This window comes from Mauremys reevesii, linkage group 5, assembly GCF_016161935.1.
Source record: "Mauremys reevesii isolate NIE-2019 linkage group 5, ASM1616193v1, whole genome shotgun sequence".
Lineage (NCBI taxonomy): Eukaryota > Metazoa > Chordata > Testudines > Geoemydidae > Mauremys > Mauremys reevesii.
In genome coordinates this window covers 23503516-23526946 of record NC_052627.1, presented here as the reverse complement: position 1 = coordinate 23526946, position 23431 = coordinate 23503516, and the positions used below count along the sequence as shown (strand labels likewise).

General features: G+C 38.2%; 1 protein-coding gene across 15 annotated transcripts in view; it reads right to left on the bottom strand.

Annotated features, from left to right (window-relative positions):
* The window catches only part of CCSER1 (coiled-coil serine rich protein 1), a 1061579-nt gene that overhangs the window by 112585 nt on the left and 925563 nt on the right, over positions 1-23431 (bottom strand). For 2 of the 15 annotated variants that reach the window (XM_039539943.1, XM_039539952.1), the window contains one exon: positions 11384-11428. The exons of the other annotated variants lie outside the window; for them this stretch is intronic. In XM_039539943.1, the coding sequence (XP_039395877.1) occupies positions 11403-11428 (26 nt within the window). In that variant the 3' untranslated portion in view covers positions 11384-11402. The remainder of the gene's footprint in view (positions 1-11383; positions 11429-23431) is intronic. 15 annotated transcript variants of the gene reach the window in all.

Genomic DNA, 23431 nt, shown 5'->3' with positions numbered 1-23431 from the left:
TGACCAGATGCTTAACAATTGATATAATTAACAAAGAGGAAGTAACACAAGCCAGAATTGGGAAAGAAAAGGTTAAAGAATATTTAGATAGGTTAGATGTATTCAACTTGGCAGGACCTAATGAAATTCACACTAAGGTACTTAAGGACCCAGATGAAGCAATCTTGGCACTGTTAGCAATTGTCTTTAAGAATTCATGGAAGATAGGTGAGGTCCCAGAGGACTGGAAAAGGGCTAACATCGTACCTATTTTTATAAATCAAAATAAACAAATAAAAATAAACCTCTTACTATTTCCCTCCAAGTACCATCAATTTATCTTGTGATAAAACCAGTGTTTGCAGTATATCTCTTTAAGCACTTTTAAAATCTCTTTTTAACACAGAAGCTTATATCTCTCTATGTGAATAACCGCTTAGTCATCAGTAAAGAATTGCTGACCTGGCTAGAACTGGACCAGGCTTCATTGCTTGGAAAAACTAACTAAAATATTGAATGATTCTTGGCTTTCACATCAACATAACATATAGAAACTTTGAAGAAACTGACTCCTTTTCTGTCATACTAAACCTGTGATTCCAGCTGTTATCTTGTTTTCTCTGCCAGATTAAAAAATGGGCACAAGAGAATGCTACTAGAATTTATTGCAGGTAAATTTTCAGAAGAATGGTCTCTTGTTTGCAGGAACAGCTCCAAAATTTTTGCTTGCATTTTGTGGCCACAAAATGAATCGTGAATGCCATTCTGAATATTGACAATTCTACACAATTTGCATCTACATGCATGTAGTGACAGGACTGACTGCCTTGTTTTGCACCCACAATTCATTTGTTGGGGCTGCAAACTTTACAGATGTAAATTGCATGCATGAGCACAGAGGATTGATCGCTGTTAAAAATTTAGCTCATTACCAGTCACACTTTATATTAAATCTCATAAAGTCTTTTAAAATTAATAACTGACATTACAAGCTTGTTACAGTTATGAGTAGTTTGTTATAGATAGTTATAAGAACTTCTGTAGAAGGTGCAGAAGATGCTTATAAGCCATGTTTACAAGCAACCTATTTACCTGTTTGACACTATAAAAATCTATAACAATTGATTAACCATTAGTTTAACCACCTATTAACCATTTATTAATGCTTTATTCATCATTTATAAATGGAACGTTAGTATAATGTATTACCACAGTAGTTAACTAGTGAAAATATATCCCATTATCTAGCTAGGGACAGATATACCTAAATTATGACATATGACATATAATTAAAACATTATATCCTGAAGATGAAAGCACACATCTGTCTTAGGGCATGTCTTGGAGAACTGGCCATAACCAGGTGTGTTTAATTATCCTGTACATGGTGCAACATAAGCCATTAAATTCATCATTCAGAAGGGCCTAAAATTTTCATACACAAATGCTATTTTAATCTTGGTGCTATTCTGTCTTTAACTCTGTATGTCCTTTCAGATAAAAAGAAGTGTCTCAGGGTTTTTACAAGAAGAATGTATTAGCTTTCCCTTCTACTTCCCATCCTCAACTAATTTGAGAAATTTATGGCTTGGTCTCATCAGAACCCATGGTTTTGAGGGACACAATTGTCTTCACCAATTTGTTGCTACTATAATTACATTTTTTGACTTAATGACAAAGTCTATTCTATTGATTTTACCTTACACTTCCTTTGCTGTCTCAGCAAATTTTGCTTAATCAACAGCATAATCTAAATCATGGTTTTCAGTGCATTTTTAAAAACTGCATGCATTTTCTTAGGAACTTGGTTGATGGAATATTTAAAGAGGTTGCTGAGTATTTGAAATAACTAGTTAAAGGCCATCTGTACTGCTGAGTGTTCTAAGAATTCTCTGTCAACCTACAGTTTTTACTGTACATTTCCACAGTTCAGTAATTCTTATAAGTTAAACTAATATCTCTTCACGCACTTTCTTCCCCCCAGCTTAAAAGGCTGCCTTAAAATCTGCATACAAAAGTCACAGCTGGTTTGACTGTTTGAACCATAAAGTTAGATCCTGATGTAGCATGAAAGTATGACATGTTGGGATTCTGTTCCTATTTGAATCTTATTTGATGTTTTAATCTTGGCTTCTCAGCCAAATTGAAGTGTGATTACACATGACTGTAATTTTTTCCAAATCAAAATATCTTTGTGAGTTTTGTGCACAGTTTTATTCTAAATTTATATACACATACCAAAGTAACATTTTATTCTCTATGGGTGAAATTCACCCTGCTGCAGAGGACCAGTAAAAGTCTTGTGTATCATTTAAATCCAATTTAAACCCTGTATTGAGGGCTTATGTGGCACATAAGCCTTAGTGCATTTAATGAACTAATATTCTTGGTCATACACCATAGACATTGGGTGAAATCCTGATTCCACTGAAATCAGTGGGACTTTTGTCGTTCTCTTGATTGGGGCCAGGATTTCATCCCTCGTCTTTTTTTAGTCAACCAATGCGAAAGATTAACAAGTGTTAAAACATTTTTTGCACAAGTTTTCCAGAGGACTCAAAATTCAAACCGTTTATGTGGCTAAGAGAAGTTGTAATTCTTGTGATCTGTTTTTATAGTGGCTATCCTGTTGTCACATTCTGAGTTGCAATCCAAACCAGCTTGTGTCACCACCTGCCCATAACCTTGGACGGCTCGCAATGCTTTGCTGTTGTAGCTCCCAACCAATCTACCAGCATTCAGGTCACACTTTGAGTATGTGTGTGCTAGACAGCCCTGGTTTAGCATCTCTGATCCTAGCAGCCTGCCTACAGCCCCTCTCTGGCTTCCACCAGCCTTGGTTACTACTAGCAGGGTGACCCAACACATTCCCAGTCCCAGAACCTTGACTGAGAAGAGGGTCAGTCACCCACAGTTTTCCAGCAAGATGATGACTGGTCCTCTCCTCAGTCAAGGTTGTAGGACAGGGAGTGTATTGGAGTCACCCTATAAGTAGTAACCATGGCTAGTGGAAGCCAGAGTGGGACTGTGGCACTATAGACAGTGATGGAGTCAGAACTGCTGAACCAGGGCTGTCTAGCACACAGACACTCAGGGTCTGACCTGAATGCTGGTAGGTTGGTTGGGAGCTACAAGAGCAAAACCTTGTGAGGTGCCCAAGGTTACAGGGCAAGCAGTGACACAACCTCTCACGAGTCTGAATCGCACTCTAAAATGTGACACCTGTACCTATTTTTTTCCCCAATCAACAATTTTCTCACTGGATGAAATTCACCCCCTATGTGGTGGTCCAACACATAAGTCCCACTAAAACCCTATTTTAAGGAGCTTAAGTGGGAATTCAGAGGTGTATGGGCTTTGTACTTGCCCATTGCATAGGGGTGACTTTCATCCATTATGATTAGTAAATCACTGTATTTTGATTTTCACTACATTTTACTTATCAAATGAAGTCTTTGGGGGATATTTGCAAAAACAATTTTAGCGTTAGTGTTTTTAAAAATACCAGCTTGTCCTCATAATTGATTAAGGAGGAAGAGTGGTCTTGTGATTAAAATATAGACCAGAGATTCAGATGACATGGACATTATGTTTGGCTCTTACACATATTTCATGTATTACCTTGCAGAAAATCAGTTAATCCCTCTTTGCTTTTTCTTCTTTATCCATAAAATGGGAATAATAATAATAATAATAGTATTTAACTAACAAGGGTGTGAAATAAATTATGTATAAAATGCAATGAGATCCTCCAATGGTCAGTGCTATAGTAGTATTGTTGTCAGTTGTTTTATAGAAACCTAATTTGTGGGATTTTTCATCAGCAGGGTCTCCTTTACCTGAGGTCAGAGAAATGAGCTCATTTGTCTAGTTATCCCACTTTGGGGTTTGTAACAGGAAGGGAAAGGATGGTTTGTGACAACTTCAATTATCATGGATTTCACTTCAGGTTACCTTTTGTATTTCATTTGTATGCATTTGATTCAAGGGCATCTAGCATTTGAATTTCCGACTGAGTTGAAGCTCTTTCTTTTTCTGTTTCCTGTATTAAATAAAGTTGCCTCATCACACTGTGTTATTGGTTTTTTTTCAGCTCTTACTTCCCATAAGGAGGTTAGACATTACTTGAAATCTAGTTTGACAACCAAGTGGTCGTATTTACAAACAGAACCACCTATTTGCTCATGTTCAGCACCTCGTATTGTATCCAGTGCCCTCAGACATTTATTCACTATACATAATCCAAATGTACTCCTTTTGGATTCTGCTGTGATTTTTGGATCCTAATTAATAATGGAGCTGTTGCCCTGTAGCAAAACTAACAGCAGGAAGACCAGAATTATAGAAAACAGCAGACTTGTACATTATATTTCCCTGTTTGTCTTTTGAATTTTAATATTGTTTCTGTAACTTCTGGCAGCATTACAAATTCTCCTTGTGCCAAAATAACTTCATTATATGGTCTCTTCTCTTGAATACATATTTCATGATCTAAGCTGAAGCACACCTCTCACAGATAAGATTCGACGGTACTTAAGTCTATCTACATTTTTGTCCTCCTTATTCAATTGCTTACTAGTTACTCAGTTACATAATTTCTCACTGATGATTTGCTATTCGTACTTCATTGATGTTACTTAGGGATTTCATTTACAATAACTACTCAATTCCTGCTCCATTAGCAAACATGTAGTTCCAGCTGTAATAGACTTGAGGTAACAGAGTTAAGTAAACTAGAATAATTTTATTCTTTTCAATATCCCCTTTTTAAAGTCTAGAACTGGTTACGCCAAGGGGGTAAAGTCTCTACAGATTAAGTAGGTGGCTACTCCGTTGACGTCTTGCACTGTGACTGTAAGCCATTGAGCAACTATGGAGATTTGTGAAATATGGCGAGAGAGAAAGTTGCGCAGGAAAACCAGGGCTTATTTTCCCAGATACTGCACAAGAAATTTTCACATCATAAAAGTCCTGTTAAGTTCACATCACACCGGCTCATGTGTCTTGACTTAGTATCCCCTCTCCCTTTGCCTTTTTCTCCTCTCTAATTACTTTTACTATTTTCTCATCTTCATTTCTCACATCTTCCTCTTTTTCAACCTTCGTTCCTTACAGACCAGCAAGCTGTTAAATAGTCATACCTTCATTTCACTGTTATGATGCTCTCTGACTTGTATCATTCAGCAACTTTCTATATATTTTCATAATTAATGACAAATACATTTGACAACACTGAAATGTTAAATGTCTTTTTATAATTTCCCACCTACTTGTTACTTGCTTATATCAAGTAAAGAGCAGAGTGGGAAGTCTGTACATACTCTTTCTGTAAATTAGTATGTGACTTTACGTTTAAGGAAAACAAATACATGAAAATCTTTATGAAGAAAAGGAAAGCTTGGCAGGGCAAGTCATCAGGAAGGTTCAGGTTTTGCTGAACTAAATATTCATCTATCTGAAGTAATTAGAGAATGTAAACTAGAGAAATGCCACTCTGGATAGCCAGGAGGTTTGGATCCCGTCTTTGAATCATGACAATCCTGAGGCAGACAATTTTAGACAAATGGTCCACTTCTACTCTAGAGAGGCATTTATACTGACAACTCCAGCTATAAAACCAGGTTGATTTCAATACAACATAGGAAACATCAAAACAAGAGGGGTAGAAGCACAGCAGGGAGCCATGACTGCTTCCCAAATCAATATTGAGTTGTGATTCCCCACAACACTCATACAATCAATATCAGCACGGTAATAATATTCTGATGTGCCAGCATACGTATAGGCAGTAAGACACCAACCTTCCTCCTCAGTTTCATTCTAAGTTGATCATGATTCAAATCATTCTCTCCCTCTTTAAAAAAATGACTTGATTTTACAAACCACAGACATCCACAGCAGTTTTTATATATTAAAATGTTAATTATCCCTGAAAATCTGAAAATGTGCTTCTGAGGCATGTGGGACTTGAAGTCCTGAACATAGATGTGTCCTTTCCCATACTTTAAGACCCCTAGGAGTATCATCCAAGTTGAACTGTTATCTTGCATGGCCAGCTCTCACTGTAGGAAACCTACTATAATAAATGGAGTAACACTGGTACACAGAGATAGCTTCATTATAAGTGTTTTTCCTGTTATTGTTCTGTCTTGATAAGACCCTACTTAATTCACGATATTTCAGAAATTGCATTATTAGCCTTCCACTGCAATTTCTACTGCGGGAGCCCCCCACTCTCAGCCCTGGGCAGCCGACAGCAGGAACCCCTGCTCTCCGCCCTGGGTGGCACACAGGAAAATCACAGAAAAGTAATTATGGACCTTATTACTGCAAATAATAAGATCCATTATTACTTTTCTGCATTTTTCCATGGCTTGTCTGCAACTCATCTTAACTTTTGGGACAATCATCTCACAATTCAAGTAGGGCCTTATGTACTGAGTAATGTGTACCCGGTCTAGTTTAGTTTATGGGTACTATGTACCCAGTCTAGGTTTAATTTTCAGTACATAAGCTATATTGTACATGAGCAGAGAAATAAAACAGAAAAACTGAGAATATTTAATCCCTTAATATAGAGCAGAATCCTCTTAAAAGCACATGCAAGTGGAAATGGAAATACAGTGATTATTCCAATTATCTGAAGCTCATACAAAAACACTGAGCTGGGAGAAATTCACTCATTTGATAAACTGCTTAAAATTAGCATTGTAAAAGTAATAAGATATTCAAAAACTACTAATTTCTACTGCTTGAACCACAACAGTGAAGGGAAGCAGAATGAAACAAACAAACAGAGGTAATTGATTTACTGCCATCCATCCCAATACAGGAGATAATCTGACAAACACCGATTAACATAGGCAACTATGGCTAGATTTGCAGAAGATATCAAGCGTGACATTTAAATGGACAAGAGACACCATTTATCTATTGTTTAGAGTTACTGAAATGCATTGTATTGAATCTGTTCTCTGGCATTTGACCTATTCGAGTGGGTGTGTCCAAAAGGTGGATTCTGCTTTATTAATGAAAAATAGTCTTGATATAAGGGCTTATATCTCAGAGTAAATAAAAATTAATCACGATGCTATATGTAGAAGGATAGATAAGTGCTTGTGAGTGCCACTGTAGTATAATTGTTTCCACTGCACATTCATACTTTCAGTTGGTTTTAGTTCAACCAGAAACAGTGAATGGGATGAAATTTGCCAGTCAAGATCAGTCATATTGGTTTGGTTGTTTGGAATAAAATAAGTACTGTTGCATAAAATACAATTGATCAGATCCTCAGTTATTGTAATCAATGGAACTACATTGACTTATGCTAGCTGAGGATCCATTATATATGGATAAGAAGGTAAAGAAACAACATTTATATCTGTAAAATCTCGGTATGTGGACTCAAGGTTCCATGCATGTATGCATAAAACCGGTATCTGGAAAATCTTCAAGTGAAAAAATATTAACCAAGGGAAATAAAAGGTTTCAAAAATAAAACACACAGAAGAAATAAAAAGTTAAATACAAATGCTATAAATGGGGCAGATTCACAGTTCCTGATCCTGTACTCAATTAAGTTAGTGGAAGTGTTGCCATTCACCTTGCACACACTACGGACATGTCTACACTACAAGATTTATTATGTTATGTTTAAACACAATTGGAAACAGTTGACTTAGAGGACACAATACTGACTGTGCCTGTGGTCAGTGTAGGCTCACACTGCAAGGATCTGGGTTTAACCATAACTAGCTTAAAGCAAATTTTCCTTATCTGCATTGACTGAAAAGTTGTGATCAGTACAGTGTCATCAAAATGGAGAGTTTCCAGTTGCAATTAAACACAATAACATTTTTTAATATAAAGACGCTTTATATAATGTATGTATTGCTGACAACAGGGGTCAACAACAGATGCCTTTGAACATGTGCTGAAAATTGTTCAACGCAGACCAGTGTCAAACCACGTTCAGCACCAATTTGGAAGCTGGCATTGCAACCTGCTCTCAGATACGTGTGTAATGTTCATTGACTTTACAGAAAGCCTGCTACTTCTCTCCCACTAACAACAAGTCTTACCACTGCAGACTTTACCTGTTGGTAACAAAGGCCACAATTGAACCAGAACAGAACATTGTTTGTCCTGGTCTGTTTCATTAGGAATGAGTGATGCAGCAAGCAGGCAGAACCTCTCCCATGAGCCAAATCTAGGCTTACATTAATAAACCTAAACTTGCTTCCCTGCTTCATTATTTTATTCTTGCTTTTTATGCATAGTTTTCTACATTCTTCAACTTTATATGCATGTAAAATGAATACCCATTGTAGGAATGTTCTGCTTTATCCAAGGATAAAATGGAGCTTGTGATAACAAATCAAAAGTAACCTCTGGGATCACAATGTCCTCATAACCAAGAAAGGGAGCCGCTCTGGTTTCAAAAGTGATTTAGAGACTCTGAAAACTGAAGTAAAAATGCAAATTTGAATTTTACAGGCAAAATGATGTCTATCTTTAAGCAGTTACATAAAGATCTGTTGTATTCATTCTGTGAAGTAAAACACTCAATACAATACGGAATTGTCTTCATCAGTTCGGGTACAAGGATACTGTACAGTCACTGACAAATAAGTGCACTGCTAATTCTCAACAGGCAGGCAAATCTCTGCACATACTCTAACTACTGTCCTAAGAATTTCCTATCTACATGTGCACAAAAAGTTTAGGGCCCACTGCTATCCATGGAGAGATTCCAATTCACCTCGGTGGGATCAGACACATAACCATCTCAGCTTCTCAACCCATTCCACACTGAATCTCCAGTAATTTGAATTTCTCCATCTCTCCTTGCTCTTGCACAGTTTACCTACAAACCCACCAAATAGTGTTTTGTATTTAATTAATGTATATGTATTGCTTTATTTTCAAAGTTTGGTTCATATGAGGTACCATAACTGAGAAATAGCCTCACATGCATTCCCAGAATCGAGCCAAGATCCTATATGCATTAGCATACCAGAGCCAATGAGAACCTGCTTTGCTAATGAGCAGGGAATATCCATGAAGGTCATGTAATTATACAAGAGTAACATGTCAGGGAGCAATCCAAGTTTAGTTAGGATAAATCTCTAAATAATGTACCTTGCAATTTGTATGCTACAAATCTGCAATTAGATGGTGTAAATGGGATCCAAAGCTGACTCTATTATAAATCTGGAGTAACTGCTTTTAAGTAAATTGAGTTTCTCTAGGTTTACAGCAGTATACCTGAAATAAAACTGGACCATACTATTAATACTAATGTTATCTATGGAAAAGTCACCCAATTAAAATAAATGGTTCCTAACTTGTTCTGTAACAGCTGTTGTTGGAGATGTGTTGCATACATCATTTCTACTTCAGGTGTGTACATGCCCACTGAACCAGAGTTGGAGATTTTGCCCTTAGTGCAACCTCAGCCATCTTGTGCTGCTGCACAATGGTGTAAAGGGTAGAGCTGCCCCAGGCCCTTCTTAGTTCTCTCTTACCAGACAGACACTAATATAAAGTAGGAGGAGGATGGGTCATTGAATGGACAGGTGCAACACATCTCAAAAAACAACTGTTATACAACGGGTTAAGAACATTTTTTCTTAGAGTGATTGTGCAGGTCTATTCCACTTCAGGTGACTCACAAGCAGGGCATCCAGAGGTGGGTTTTGGAATAAATCTGAATGATCACTAAAAAACTACTTGCCCAAACTTGGCATCATCTCTGGAATGCTGACATATAGAAGAATGAGTAGTAAAGGTATGTATCAGTGACCACGTTGCAGCTCTACAAATCTCTGTTATAGACACCTGAGCCAAAAAAGCTGTAGAAGCTGCTTGAGATCTTGTAGAGTATGCTACCACCTTGCTTGTGGAGGTGGGGGTGGGGGGAGGTAATGTCAGCACAGAGAAATGCAGGACAACATCTTCTATATTGAAACTGGTAGGCCTTCAACCTGTCTGTAACTGACATGACCTAGTTCCATCCACATAAACAGCCAATGCCCTTCTAATATCCAAGGTACGGAGCCTCTCCTCATCCTTTTGAGAATAGGTTTTAGGAAAGAAAGTGACATCGCACCCCCACCCCGAACATGCAGTAAGGCAACTCCCATCTTTTCATGTGCTGTGTATTTATACCTGCCTACTGTATTTTCCACTCCATGCATCTGATGAAGTGGGTTCTAGCCCACGAAAGCTGATGCCCAAATAAATTTGTTGGTCTCCTGCCAAAAGGACTTCTCTTTTTTTTTTTTGGTAAGGAAACAAACATATTGTTGGGAAGCACATTCACATACACGGGGCCAGAGCATCAGCTGGTGTAAATTGGTCCAGGTCCATTAACTTCAATAAAGCTACATTAACTTTTACCATTTTAGGATCTAGCCCAATGCATATAAAAATGTGCACAGGTGAAGAAGATTGTGTAAAAACATTTCATTCATGGTCCGTATAAACATTGTGTATGAAATTACCTTTGTTACATTGTAAGAATTTATACTATTTTTTAACAGTGAATAAGTATTTTGTAAGGACTTACCTTTTCTCTTGCCTGATGGCCTAAAAGTACACTGGTGAATCAAACCATAAAGCCAATGATTTCTGGCAACATTTTAGAGGGTTATAAAAAACGGTTTCTCAAAGTTTACCATTGCACTATGTAGCAAATGACCCACTTTAATCAAACTTCAGCTATCTTCAAACAACATAATTACATCTTTAAAGCAAGAGTTGTTTAGCCATGCACCAATCCTCTGTATGACACATTACTGAAAGGAATAAAGCCACATAAATGATATTTATAAATGGAAACTTTATCTACGGAAGTTAGTTCAGACATACAGAAATAGAATAGTAAGGATGAGAATGAACAGTAACAAAATAGTTATTTATCCATCAGTCTGTCATTAGAAAGGAGAACAGTGCAGCTGAGTACTAAGCATCTAATGTGAAACATTAGCAATAGCAAACTGAACTTCCAATGCAACTCTAGGGGTTCCTTCAAATGAAAGCAACTAGCTGTACCGACTAGATTAGGCAGGTGTCAACTCATTAAATTAATGACACCAGTGGTTCCCAAACTGTGGTCTATGGACTATGAGCAGTCTGTGGAGAGCTGGTTGGTCATAAGATGCTGCCTCTCCTCTTTATTTCTGCCTGCGGTGGTAAATTAAAAGAAGCTAAATGTACATTAAATAGTTTCCTAATATCACCTTTCCATGTAAGCAATTGCTGTAGTTACCACAGGGATGTTAATCCATCTTTAATGGGAAAAGAGGGGGCTGTAATAGATGATCTCTATGAAGATGTAGTCCACAGTATGAAAAAGTTTGAGAAACCCTGTACTAGTTTTTACATAAGCATAGCACCATACCTGGAGACTGGGATTTCCTTCAGACGGTAGTAATGATTACACGAACTGTAGCCAAGAATGCACAATAGAACATAATAAAAACAAGAAAAAAGAAAATGGAATGAAAATGGTAAGAATGCAAATGAAACAAAGATGAACTACTAAACAAAATTAGCACTGGCCCCATTGTGGACATTAGAGGGAATGAAATAACCTCATACTTCCTGCCCCGTTCACTAACTTTGAGTACAAAAACCACCCTTGTTAACCTCATCCCTAGATTAAGTGTAGCTATTACTTATAATTTTGATAATGAAAGGTTAGGTTTCAGCCCATGCCAGCTTTCATTTTACTTTCTCCCCTTTTTAATGCACTATTGACTCTGGAAACAGAGAGCTAGATCCTCAGCTGACGTAAACCATCCTAACTCCACAAAAGTCACTGGAGCTAGACTAGTTTATAGCTAAGGATCTGGCCCAATATTTTATGTTACGCTATAAGTACCTGGGGTGATATCCTAGGCCCACTGGTGCACTAACTGGCTTGTGTAGCCCCTTTTGGTGTGAATTGAAAGTTCCCTAGTGCGCTTCAACAAACAGCTCTAAACTAAAGCCCACTCAGGAACTTTTAGTTTGTGCCAGTAGGGGCTACATGGGCCAATTAGTGTGTAACAAATGAGTGCACTTTAGAAATCATACCCCGGTAATGTGCATTCCTGCTCTGTGTAGACAAGCCCTAGGTGAAACTTTTATTATGTCTTAAGATCCCACCTAAAGAATCCTAATTCCCTATTGCATATTCGTGGTTGTACAACAGAACACAGTAAAGACCATGCTGTTGTGAGAGACATTTCTGTCATGAGATTCAGAGAGAGTTTACTTCAAATCAGTAAGTGCCATGAATATACTTCCCCTCTTTTTGCCAGAGCCCAGATCTGTTAATCTTTAAAAACACACTACAAAGCCCATCTATTCTTGACAGAATTAAGGAATTAATCTTGGAGGTGTTTTCATGAAATGCCTTTATCAGTGGGTGGGCTTTGGATGGCTTTAAGGCCTGATCTTGCAAACATTCATATGCACAAGTTAACTTTTCTCATGTGCAGAGTCTCAACAAGTTAAATCTCGATCATAGTGCTTATTTGGGGGGGATTTATTTATATCAGAAGAGCCATCCATTCTATGATTTTTAAGGTAATTAATTAAGCTAATTAAGCTGCTCTTCTTATAAACACATAATAAATACATGGATGGATACGTTGTCATATTCTGTATAATTTAATTTCATAGGTGCAATCCAGTGTATGCCAGTTTTAAGGGCTTTTCTCCATTCTAAGTGAAGTCACTAAGTGATGTCCCTTTCCTTCCTCATATTACTGCAGAATTCATACTTTTCCACCTGTGATAGTCACAGACCTTTCTTGGTGTAATTAGATTCTTATTATATCTCTGCCTCTGGACATTTTCTGGTCATTCCAGCCCTAATTCAGCAAAGCACTTGACCACCTGCTTCAAAATCCATCCCTATTCAGCAAAGCACTGAAGCTTAACTTTACGTACTTGTTTAAATCCCATTAGAGTCAATGGGACTTATGTAAAAGCTTAAGTGCTTTGCTAAATAGGGATAATTTGCTGAATCAGGGCCTCTTGGATAATCAGATTATCAGTGTGTATAAATATCCATGAGAGTGATTAGAGTAAATAAAAAATAAATTAGCTATGGGACTGAAACAAGGACTCAGATCTGACCACCCCTGAACTTTGGAGAAATTTAGATCTAGATGTAAAGTGGGTGGCAGAGGCGTGGTATTTCCCCACACACATGAGAAGGCCATTGCATAGAAGTTAAATGAATTCTTTGCATTGGTCTTCTCTGCAGAGGCTGTGAGGGAGATTCCTACTCCTGAGACATTCTTTTTAGGTGACAAATCTGAGGAACTGTCCTAGATTGAGGTGTCAATACAGGAGTTTTTGGAACAAACTGCTAAACAATTATAAGTCACCAGGAACAGATGGTGTTCACCTGAGAGTTCTGAAGGAACTCAAATATGAAATTGCAGAACTACTAACTGTGGTATGTAAGCTATCACTTAGATCAGCTTCTATACCAGATGACTGGAGGATAGCTAACGTGACACCATTTTTAAAAAAAGGGTCCAGAGGTGATCCTGGCAATTACTGGCTGGTAAGCCTAACTTAGTACCAAGCAAATTGGCTGAAACTATAGTAAAGAACATTTATTAGCCAAGATGGTCAGGGAAATAACCCCATGTTCTGGGTGTCCTAAGGTTCTAGCGGCTCAAAGCTGGGAGTGGATGACAGGGGATAGATCACTTGTGAAGCATTTGGCATTGGCCATTGCTAGAAGACATGATAGTGGGCTAGATGGACCATTGGTCTGACCCAGTATGGCCATTCTCATGTTCTGAGTGAATTTATTGTAGGCAATGGAACGTTATCCATTTGCTGAGAATGTAGTTTGCATCTGCTTTATTTTTTAAAAAGCAAATATTAAAGTTCTTCCTTCATATTTTTTTCTCATACGTTTTATTAGGGCAGTTCCACCTGCATAACAACTGAACAAAACTGCAGAGACCAAAGTACATTTGAAGCCAACATTTAATAAAAAAAAATTAAATGCATTTTTCGTGTTATTCAACTGGTTTGTCAGAAAACCATTAAAACTATTTCTAAATTAATTGAAATTACTTATTTTCTGAATCACTAATAACTAGGTTTTTTTTTAAAAGGAAAAAGCCAGAGGTCCTCAGATATCTTAGTGCATCACCATATATTGTGCAGCTCTATTGATGGTTCAAAGAAGTAAAATGATGGAATTAATTACTGAAAGTTAATTTTTTATGCTACAATTCTCCAGAGTGCACCATTACAACTTTAAATTACAGAGAAAAGAAGTCTGAAAATAAAACAGAGAACTAAAGCACAGACACACACAAAAAGTGCTGATGTAAAAACAGATATGAATCAAAGAACTAAAACCATTTTTATAGTGTATGAAAATGAAATAGTATAGGACAGTAAAATGAAACAGTAGCAAGACCACTGAGATTTAGGCAGCAAATTTACCATCCTACCCCACCAGCTTTTTAATATTTTAATTACAATCGGAAAACTTAGCAGTAGTTTCAATTATGACCATTCTGTTCTGAAGACCAACTTTTGATACTATGCCAGTAAAACCATAATTAACTGATAAAATCTAAAAGACGTCTAATATTAATTGGATATTGCTACGCATTGGTGGAAAAAAATCTAAACAAACAGAGTCTAAGCAAGTTGTCTATAATTAACTCCCCATACACTCTTATTACAGTGCCCACTGAGGACTGATGTGGGGAACTGAACACCAGAGTTGTGGCCTTAATTCAGCAAACTACTTAACATAAATGGTCTCATTGGAACCAGGGGGACTACTCATGTATTTAATATTAGGCACGTGCTTAAGTACCTTGGTGAATCAGGACCCACAAGTATTGCATGCATCATGCTGAATTAGCGTAATTTTGTGCGGTGTTCAACTAGAACACCGCACAAAATTATGCTAATTCAGCATGATGCATTAGCAAAGCATAGCTGGGATTCAGTTAAAGGATACAATGCTTTTGCATTTTACCTTACATCATACTGCTAATAGAACACTAAATCCTGGCCTTTGCTGCCAAAAGCATGCACAATAGAGGTAACAGAGTAGGAGCCAGATAAGCATCTGCCACTAGAGAAAGTCTGTCACACAGCAAGATGTCTCAAGACGAGTATGCTGTGTGCATGTGCGTGCATAGAGGACTCCTTTTTAGTCATGTATTAAATGCACCATGTCTGCTTTAATTCAGCATTTCCCATGCTTTTGAAAGCTGAGCCCCTCTTCAGGAAATTGAAACCAATTGCATCCTCAGTGAAAACCTGTCAAATGTTTGCAGAGGCCTACTTATCTTAATGTATACATTTTACACCCCTCTCCACCCAGCCCGATCCTCTCACACTGGGGAAAAACTGGTATAGGTCTTCATAGTATGACACTTCCTCTCATGCATGCTCTGATGGGCAGTGAAAAAGTGAACAATGTTGCCATTTAAAGTACCATTACTGACTTCTGAGTTAGCACCCACTGAAATGGCTCATGATGCAGAGCTATTGCTTCAGGCTCCCTGCAAACTCAGGAAGGCATCACTATGTCAGTTATACTCACTTCACAGTTTGAAGATTTTCTATATAACCATAACAGTTAGAAATGTACTTTTATTTAAATGAAAGATGAGACTCTGGAGAACAATCCAGAGGTATGTCCAGGCCCCCACCTGAGTCCTTTGCACCTTTTTCCAGAAGGAATGTCCCACACTTTGGGAAATACCATTTTAAACGATGCCAGCATGTTTATTTTCTGTCAATATGCTTTTAGGGCTAAAGTGTACCTGTTAGACACAGCTTACACTAAAATGCATGGGAAGTATTGAGAAGTATTTCCCCTTACCTTATTTCCATCTCCCAATAGGTCTACATATGATAGGGGCACAATCTACATTCCTATTTTTTTTAATCCATGGTTCACTGAATTTTCTTCCTCATTTTATTGTGTTTATATAACTTATCTATAGCATGCAGAAAATGTTATCTGATTTGAGAAAATATCTACTTATCACAGTTTATTTTATTTTTGGAGGTTTTTTTATTTGATGTCACTAAGTTCACAGCAAGGGAAACTTATTTTGCTTCAGCTGGGAACCACCGGCAAAGCCCAAATGTCATCAAAATAAAAGCTAGTTCACAAATTCGTTGTGGGATATGATTGATATAACAGAGGGGGGAAAGAATGATAAAGAAAATGCAGCTCTGTACCCTCCTCGTTAAAATAAATACATGTATTTAAAAAAAAACCTCTCTCCCATTTTGTGTGGATGGAAAGTGATGTTCATATAGTCTGAATCTACTCTCAGTCTAAACAGATGTAGGAAAAGGTAACAGGGAGACGAAAGCCGTGTATGTTCTTATAAAAGCCATACAACCCTAGGGAGTTATAAATCAAATTCATTGTCTTAATTCTCCAAACCGTAAATTATTACTTTTTACCTGAAAAAGACCTCAAGACTGTTTTTAAATTGACTTCTCCAGTTCTCAACCTATAATCTTGAACCCTAAATTTATATAACCATCTTTTATGGGACAGATTTTCTGAGATAAATTTTTGCCATGCTTTCAGCTTTGTCTCTCAATTTAGTGAGGTTCTCCTGTGCATTTAACAAGTGTGATTCTATTGATGTACCTAAAACAGCGAATAAGGACAAACACAGGGACGGATTTTAAGCAGCACCACAACTTTATTAAACTTAACGTAGGGGAGGAACACTACCTGCCCATCTGCCATACTTGGCATTTTAAATTGTTCCATTGCAGAAGTTATAGGGCTGTTACCATATAATATAATATAACTGATTCTCCTCAGTCGACACCTATGACTTAGCTTGCTCTTCTCAGTCCTACCACTCACAAGGAGAGGGTACTAAAAGGGGTGACCTTGGTCCACAAAAGCCCTAACCCATGAGTACAAGGCACATCAGTAAAATCGCAGGCCTTTTGCTTCTGGGAATTGTTCCTTTTATCCTTTTAGGCACATTGGAAAATGGCTGCAATTTGCAATCAACTAACAGCCTTACTGAGTGCTACCATTAATTATTAAATTCAATTCCTATTTAATTTAACTACACCTCAAGGATTTGCGAGGAAGGCAAAAAATTCCCCATGACAATTTGGCTCCTATGGGAAGAAAACACTGTTCTGAGCTCAAAACAGGCTTCCAATACAAGGTGAGAAGAGTGGGATACTGCTGGCAGAGAGCAAAAAGAGGCTCCACATGGCCCAGGATAGGGTTTAAGTTAATGAACAGGGAGGGTGAAGGACCAGTCAAGTCCCTTCTTCTCCAAGCTAGCCAATGAGACTCTGAATGGGAGAGGCACCTCTTCATCCCCTCAGCACATGTTTTCCCCCCCTGTTCAACTGGGCTGTCCCAGTTGCAAGCTGTCCCATTAATTTTCCCTCCCAGTGAGGTGAGTGGGAGGCATTTTATGAGTTCACACTGGCTGATTCCCTTACATTCTACATTTTCAACATGCAACTCTATCCTCTTACATTATATCATTTCCAACAGCTTCCCTCAGAATGAAGTCAGTCAGTCAAGTCCATGCTCCCTTGGATACTCTTATACTGGTAAAATCTGTTGTTTTGCCTCCTGCCATCTTATACTTTTCCAGTAGTAACAAGCTATCTCTGAGAAGGCCTTTCTTGTTCCCTTGCCCTAGGATGAAAACAACAACAACAAACCATTTCCTTCCTATTCTTATACTTGTGTTAAAAGGTCATCGGCAGCACTATTATACTGCAGATACTAACTGCATACTATCTTTCTTGGCCGGCTCCACTTTGGAAAGCTTTCAATTATCTTGATTATGTCTCTGTACTGGGGTCAAAAAGTTAGTCTCTGAAGGTCCATTAATCTCTTTTAGTCTTCCTTTTTGCACCAAATGTTATCCAGTGTTTGAAAACCTTGCTTTCTTACAAATGGATTTTCTGTCACATTTTAAGCGAGCCTCCAAAATAAAACACTAAGTAGATACCTACATTTAAAAAACAACAGCAAAACAATGTATGTCCTACATCTCATGCAAAGTGCATCCTTTACAGAGGGAAGGGAAGGGTTCAGTATGGTAAATTATCTTTATGATGACTATTAGGCAATCGGACATTAAGAGTTCCTTTCAATCTGAATATACTTTCAATATTAACATACTTCTTATAGACAGCAGAGAAATAGGTCTATAGGAGGAATCTGACTGAGAGGATGGTGTCTTGGAGAACTGGAGCAGGGAGGTCATCTCACATGGAGAAACAGCCTGGAAACCAAAGGGAAGATGGACTGGGGCAAGGACTAAAGGGCTGAGCAGAGAGAACATTCAGTTTTCAAACTTGTTCAAATTGCTTTCCTGATGAAAATAAACAAGAGGCTTTTTTTGGCCCACAGAGCTGCATGTGCCGAGGTATCCTTTGTTTAGTTATTCATAATACTTCTGTGAAATCAGTCAGTCATTCTCTCAGCCACACACTGCGATCAACATATCATCATGTCACGCAGTGTTAGGATTTTGGCTTATATGCAGTGAAGGTGGCAAGCTGCACAATGAATCTTAATGGCATTTAGAGCCTGTTTCTGCCAAGAGCTATGGACCCTACTCTTACCTTGAAGAAACTTCAGAATCTTGAAGGACTGGGCCCTTATTCCAGAGTTGATATGTAGTCAGTCACATCTAAAGCCACTGTAATGAGAATGCTGCTAAAGTCTAAAACTTGCCAAGCTCTTCTATCAGCACCCTGAGTAATTTTACATTTAGAATTGCCTCACATGCAAAAAACTAACTTCCTTTCATGCCATCTTAAAGTCTAGCAATTTCTTGAAAGGTATTGGTGAATTTTGTCCTGGCATCTTTAAGGGAGTTCTATACACCAGCTCTATAGCAGAACCAGGCAACTTTTCAAGAATATTAACTGTTCTCATATGGGACTTCTTTGAGCGTTTTTATTACTAGATGTATAGGTTTATGTCTGATTGGATGTGATGCCCCCAACTCCACCCATTTTGTGGTACATCTTTCCTTATCTGTTTCTTGTGTCATCACTCACCATGTAACTCCTAAATCAGAGAGGGGAATCATTGCAAAATGACACATAATGTACTATCAGTTTCCACCAGTCCAGGGAATAGGAGAGCGGAACTTGAAATCAAGTCTATAACTCATATGTGCCAGCCTGGTACTGTTATAATTAAAAACAATAGGCTAATGTCATCAATAAAATAAAACAGATTGAAAGTGAAGGAGGTAAGAAAAGAGCTAATGGATCATCACACATAGGGCATGATCCTGGCACTCTGATAATGCAAAGGGTATTTCAGAGCAGCAAAGATTTTCCAGTATGGCAGACTCTCATCTGGGTTAGAATCAGTATAGTCAGCTTTATGCCACCCATTCCCAGCCCCATGGCACACAAAGCCTGTCAAAAGTGTGAAGACACCAGGCCATAGTACACTGCACTCTGATAATCCACAACTGGCATAGTAGTCTGTCAGGGGCTCTTCCAAACTGACACAGTTTAGAACAGGCTTCTTTAAACTACTCAGGGTAGGAGGACAGTTGGAAATCAGCTACAGGATCAGGGAGCTGCTGGAAGAGCACCTTTGTGGCGCCTGTTTCAGATGTAACCAGCACTTACCAGAAACAGCTGATGATTTAACCCAGGTTACAGCTATTCATAAACATATTATCATTATTGTTATGATAGTGTCCAAAGGCCCCAATCAAGACTGGGATGCCATTTCACTTGTAGGCACCGTACCCATACACAGGAAGATTCAGTCTTTGTCCCATACAGTTAAACTAGTTTAAGGCAAGATACAAGTAAAAACAAACAAAGAAACAGGAGGGAAGGGGAGAGAGAGGAGAATGAAAGTAATAGAAATAAGTCACAGCATGTACATGTGGTGAATCATGTGTACACAAGTTTCTACACGTGCGGGCCTGATCTTTCAAACTGCTAAGAGGTGACTTCAGTGAGACTTGAACATGCTCAGCATCTCTAAGGAAGTACCCTGAAGAACTGGCCCTGTGTTTTCGTGGGTTTTTTTTGTTCAATGGGAAAATCCTAACTGGGAGTGAATGACAAAATGGGGACACAAGGGCTCCTAACTGGGAAACTTCACAGATTTACCCTCTAAAACATGCCTAAACACTCAGCTGACAGCCCTTATTTCATCAGCGGCAGAGAATAATGTTGTGCTTAGTCCACGTGGTAATGAGGAGAATGGATGTAAATTGAGAGCTATTACAACATCTCACGTCTCTCAGACCATATTGATCACACGGAGAAAAACAACAAACTTTCTTCTTTCGAGTCCTTCATTTAACTTACACAATCTCCACTGGAAAGTTTCCCACTTTTCAAATGTATTCATGTGCAAGACCCTACTGTTCACTTTTAAATTAAGATGGCTGTGGGTTGGAGGGTATTTCTTTATATTTATTATCATGGTGATTCTAATTACATATCATAAGAAAGTTATGGAGATCAAGGGAAACTTCTAACCCCTTTTAACTGCACAAAACAAGAATACAAATCCCAGAACTGTTAGCTGCAGAACCAGATTGTCTTATTGACTTAGGGATTGTCTAGAGGGTGGGGAAATGCGCTCTACAGGGGTGAGAATTCTAAAGTGCACTAAAGTGTTGCACATTCATTGGTGCTGGTAAGCTTTAACATAGGTCTGTTTGAAACAGTAATTATATTAAAATGCACTAGGAAACCTTTAGCATGCACCAGGCTCTCAGTGCTGCCAGATAGCTCCCAAGAACCATACGACTGGTTAACCTTTAAATATTATTGAACAGTGACATGGGAAGTGAATATGTACATCTTACACAACCACTTTATAACGATTATATTGAAATGTATCTGCATATGCACTAAACAGAAGTGGCCAAAAGAAACCACTCAGATCAAGATGGAAAATGGCATATTGAGGGCTGCTATCTGTTCCATTCCATAGAAATCTGTTAGTTGTTTTTGTTGGGAAAGGTTTAAATGCTTCTGGCCTAATACATTCTACAGCAGCTACTTTCAGCACTCTAACCAGATTCTGCAATGTATGCAATCCCAAATCCTGGACATGGTTATTGTTTCAGTCAGCTCCCCATCTTTAAACCTGTGCTTTAATTCTGTACTACCATGCTCAATAAACCCTTTATGGGTAATTTCACCAGGCAAGGAATAGGAGAGGAGTGAAGTGTTTAGGATAAGTGAAGATCAGAGGATGCATTTCTATCCTCTTTTCCAGGTATTTTCATGGTTCTCCACATGGCAGTATCTGAGCATCTCCCAAGTATATAAAAATTGAAACAACAATAAAATATGTCACTACCCCACTTTCCAGCCTGCAGGAGAAATAGTTTGTGATTCATTTGTAGGCTTTTGGGTTTTGCTTCTTTTTTGTTGCAGCTCTCCTCTGGACTTTCTCCAATTTGTCCACATCCTTCCTGAAATGTGGTGCCCAGAACTGGACACACTACTCCAGCTGAGGCCTTATCAGCATGGAGTAGAGTTGGAAAAAATTACTTCTTGTGTCTTGCTTACAACACTCCTGCTAATACATCCCAGAATGGTGTTTGGGTTTTTTGCAACAACGTTATGCTGTTGACTCATATTTAGCTTGTGATCCACTATGATCCCTTTCTGCTGTACTCCTTCCTAGGCAGTCATTTTCCATTTTGAATGTGTGCAGTTAATTATTCCTTCCTAAGTGGAGTACTTTTAATTTCTACTTATTGAATTTCCTATTTACTTCAGACCATTTCTCGAGTTTCTCCAGATACTTTTGTATTTTAATCCTATTCCCCAAAGCACTTGCAACTCCTCCCACCTTGGTATCATCCACAAACTTTACAAGTGCTCTCTCTATGCCATTATCTAAATGAAGATATTGAACAGAACTGGACCCAGGACATTCAACCACGTACTGTGTAGTTCTCACACTTACAGCTGCTATAGAGCCCAAAGTCTCACAAAATACATGTCTCACAACCAAAGCAGAGTTTTATGCAAAATATTTGTTGTGGTTTCAGCTCATGCACGTTCACCTCCCACTCCACTCCCAAGTTTTCTTTCACATTTGTATGAAAGCCAAACACTCAAAGTGTAACCTAATCAAAATCAGAGAGAGGTTTCAGCCAGAGAGTTCAGATGCTGGCACGAACTTCCACAAATGTGGAGGGGATGGTCAGCTCTGGTTTTGACTGGGATCCATCTTGTGGATAGGAGCCTGAGTAATGAAATTCAGATCCGCACTTCCCCAAAATTTCAGGGGCTTCTGAAGCTTTCTGGGCTCATCTCTAATCAAAACTACTGAGTTTCACCATTGATTTCAATAGGGGCAGGATTCTGCCCCAGGATTTTGGAGTGCACTTGACATGGGTTCACTTCAAACTGGGCCATCATTATGAATCTTTTCAATTTTGTATTTCAAGACAGTTTTATGGGCTTTTTTGGTTCCTGATAAATGGCTTGTTCAGCTCTATTTAGAACCCTCCCCATTCCAGAGGAATTCTTAGTGAGACAAATTTCCCATTTGTCTTCCACCGGAGGACAAACACAAAACAGATTCAATAGACCCAAGAATCCAGTCTATAGATTCCCAGGCTTGGGCAGGAAGGTGAGGTTGGCAATATAATGGCACATGTCATGCTCAGACACTTGAAACAGGAGAGTGGCTGTCAGTGGTTCAGCATCATCATCTGTGGATTCAAGGAGCTACAAACCATATGCCAGAGAGCTCTTCTCCTACCTTTAAAAAAGGAACCATTTTAGCACTAAATGGGAGGGAGGGAAGAATTTTACTCAATTTTAAAGGTAAAATTAAATGAGTAATTTTATAAAACCTTGTTGATAAGTGACCCATAGACACCAATTGCTAAAAAACGAAAAATGTTTTCACTTTGTTACAATCCTATATAATGAGAAAAGAGAAAATGGAAACAGTATGTAACATAATATTTGCAGACATATACTCTACCAAATACCTATAGAACACTCAATAGCTTATAATGCTTTCCACTGAATAGGTTGATTAGAAAATAATATTTTCCAGGTGTGCTAAAATATCTAACTACAAAAAAAATCTGTATTTTAATTTGGACACTACTATGGCAAACAAGCAATTGTCTTATATGCAGTGACAGATATTATACTGTATTCAGAATGCTCTCCCCATGCTAGCAATCCAAGCATAATGGTATGTTATAAAAACATGCAAACTTCAAAAATTCATCTGATAACGATAGTATCCCAACTGTCTGTGCAGCTGTTTAGCAAAGACTCTTTTTTACAAGAGTGGTTGGTTAGATGCTCATAGGCATAAAAAACCTCAACAAATGCAAGTTCAAGGAAAATTTCTTACAGAGTTCTGCTATCCTTAAAGGGTTCTGGAACTAAAGATTAGCAATTTTTAAATGTGGAATAG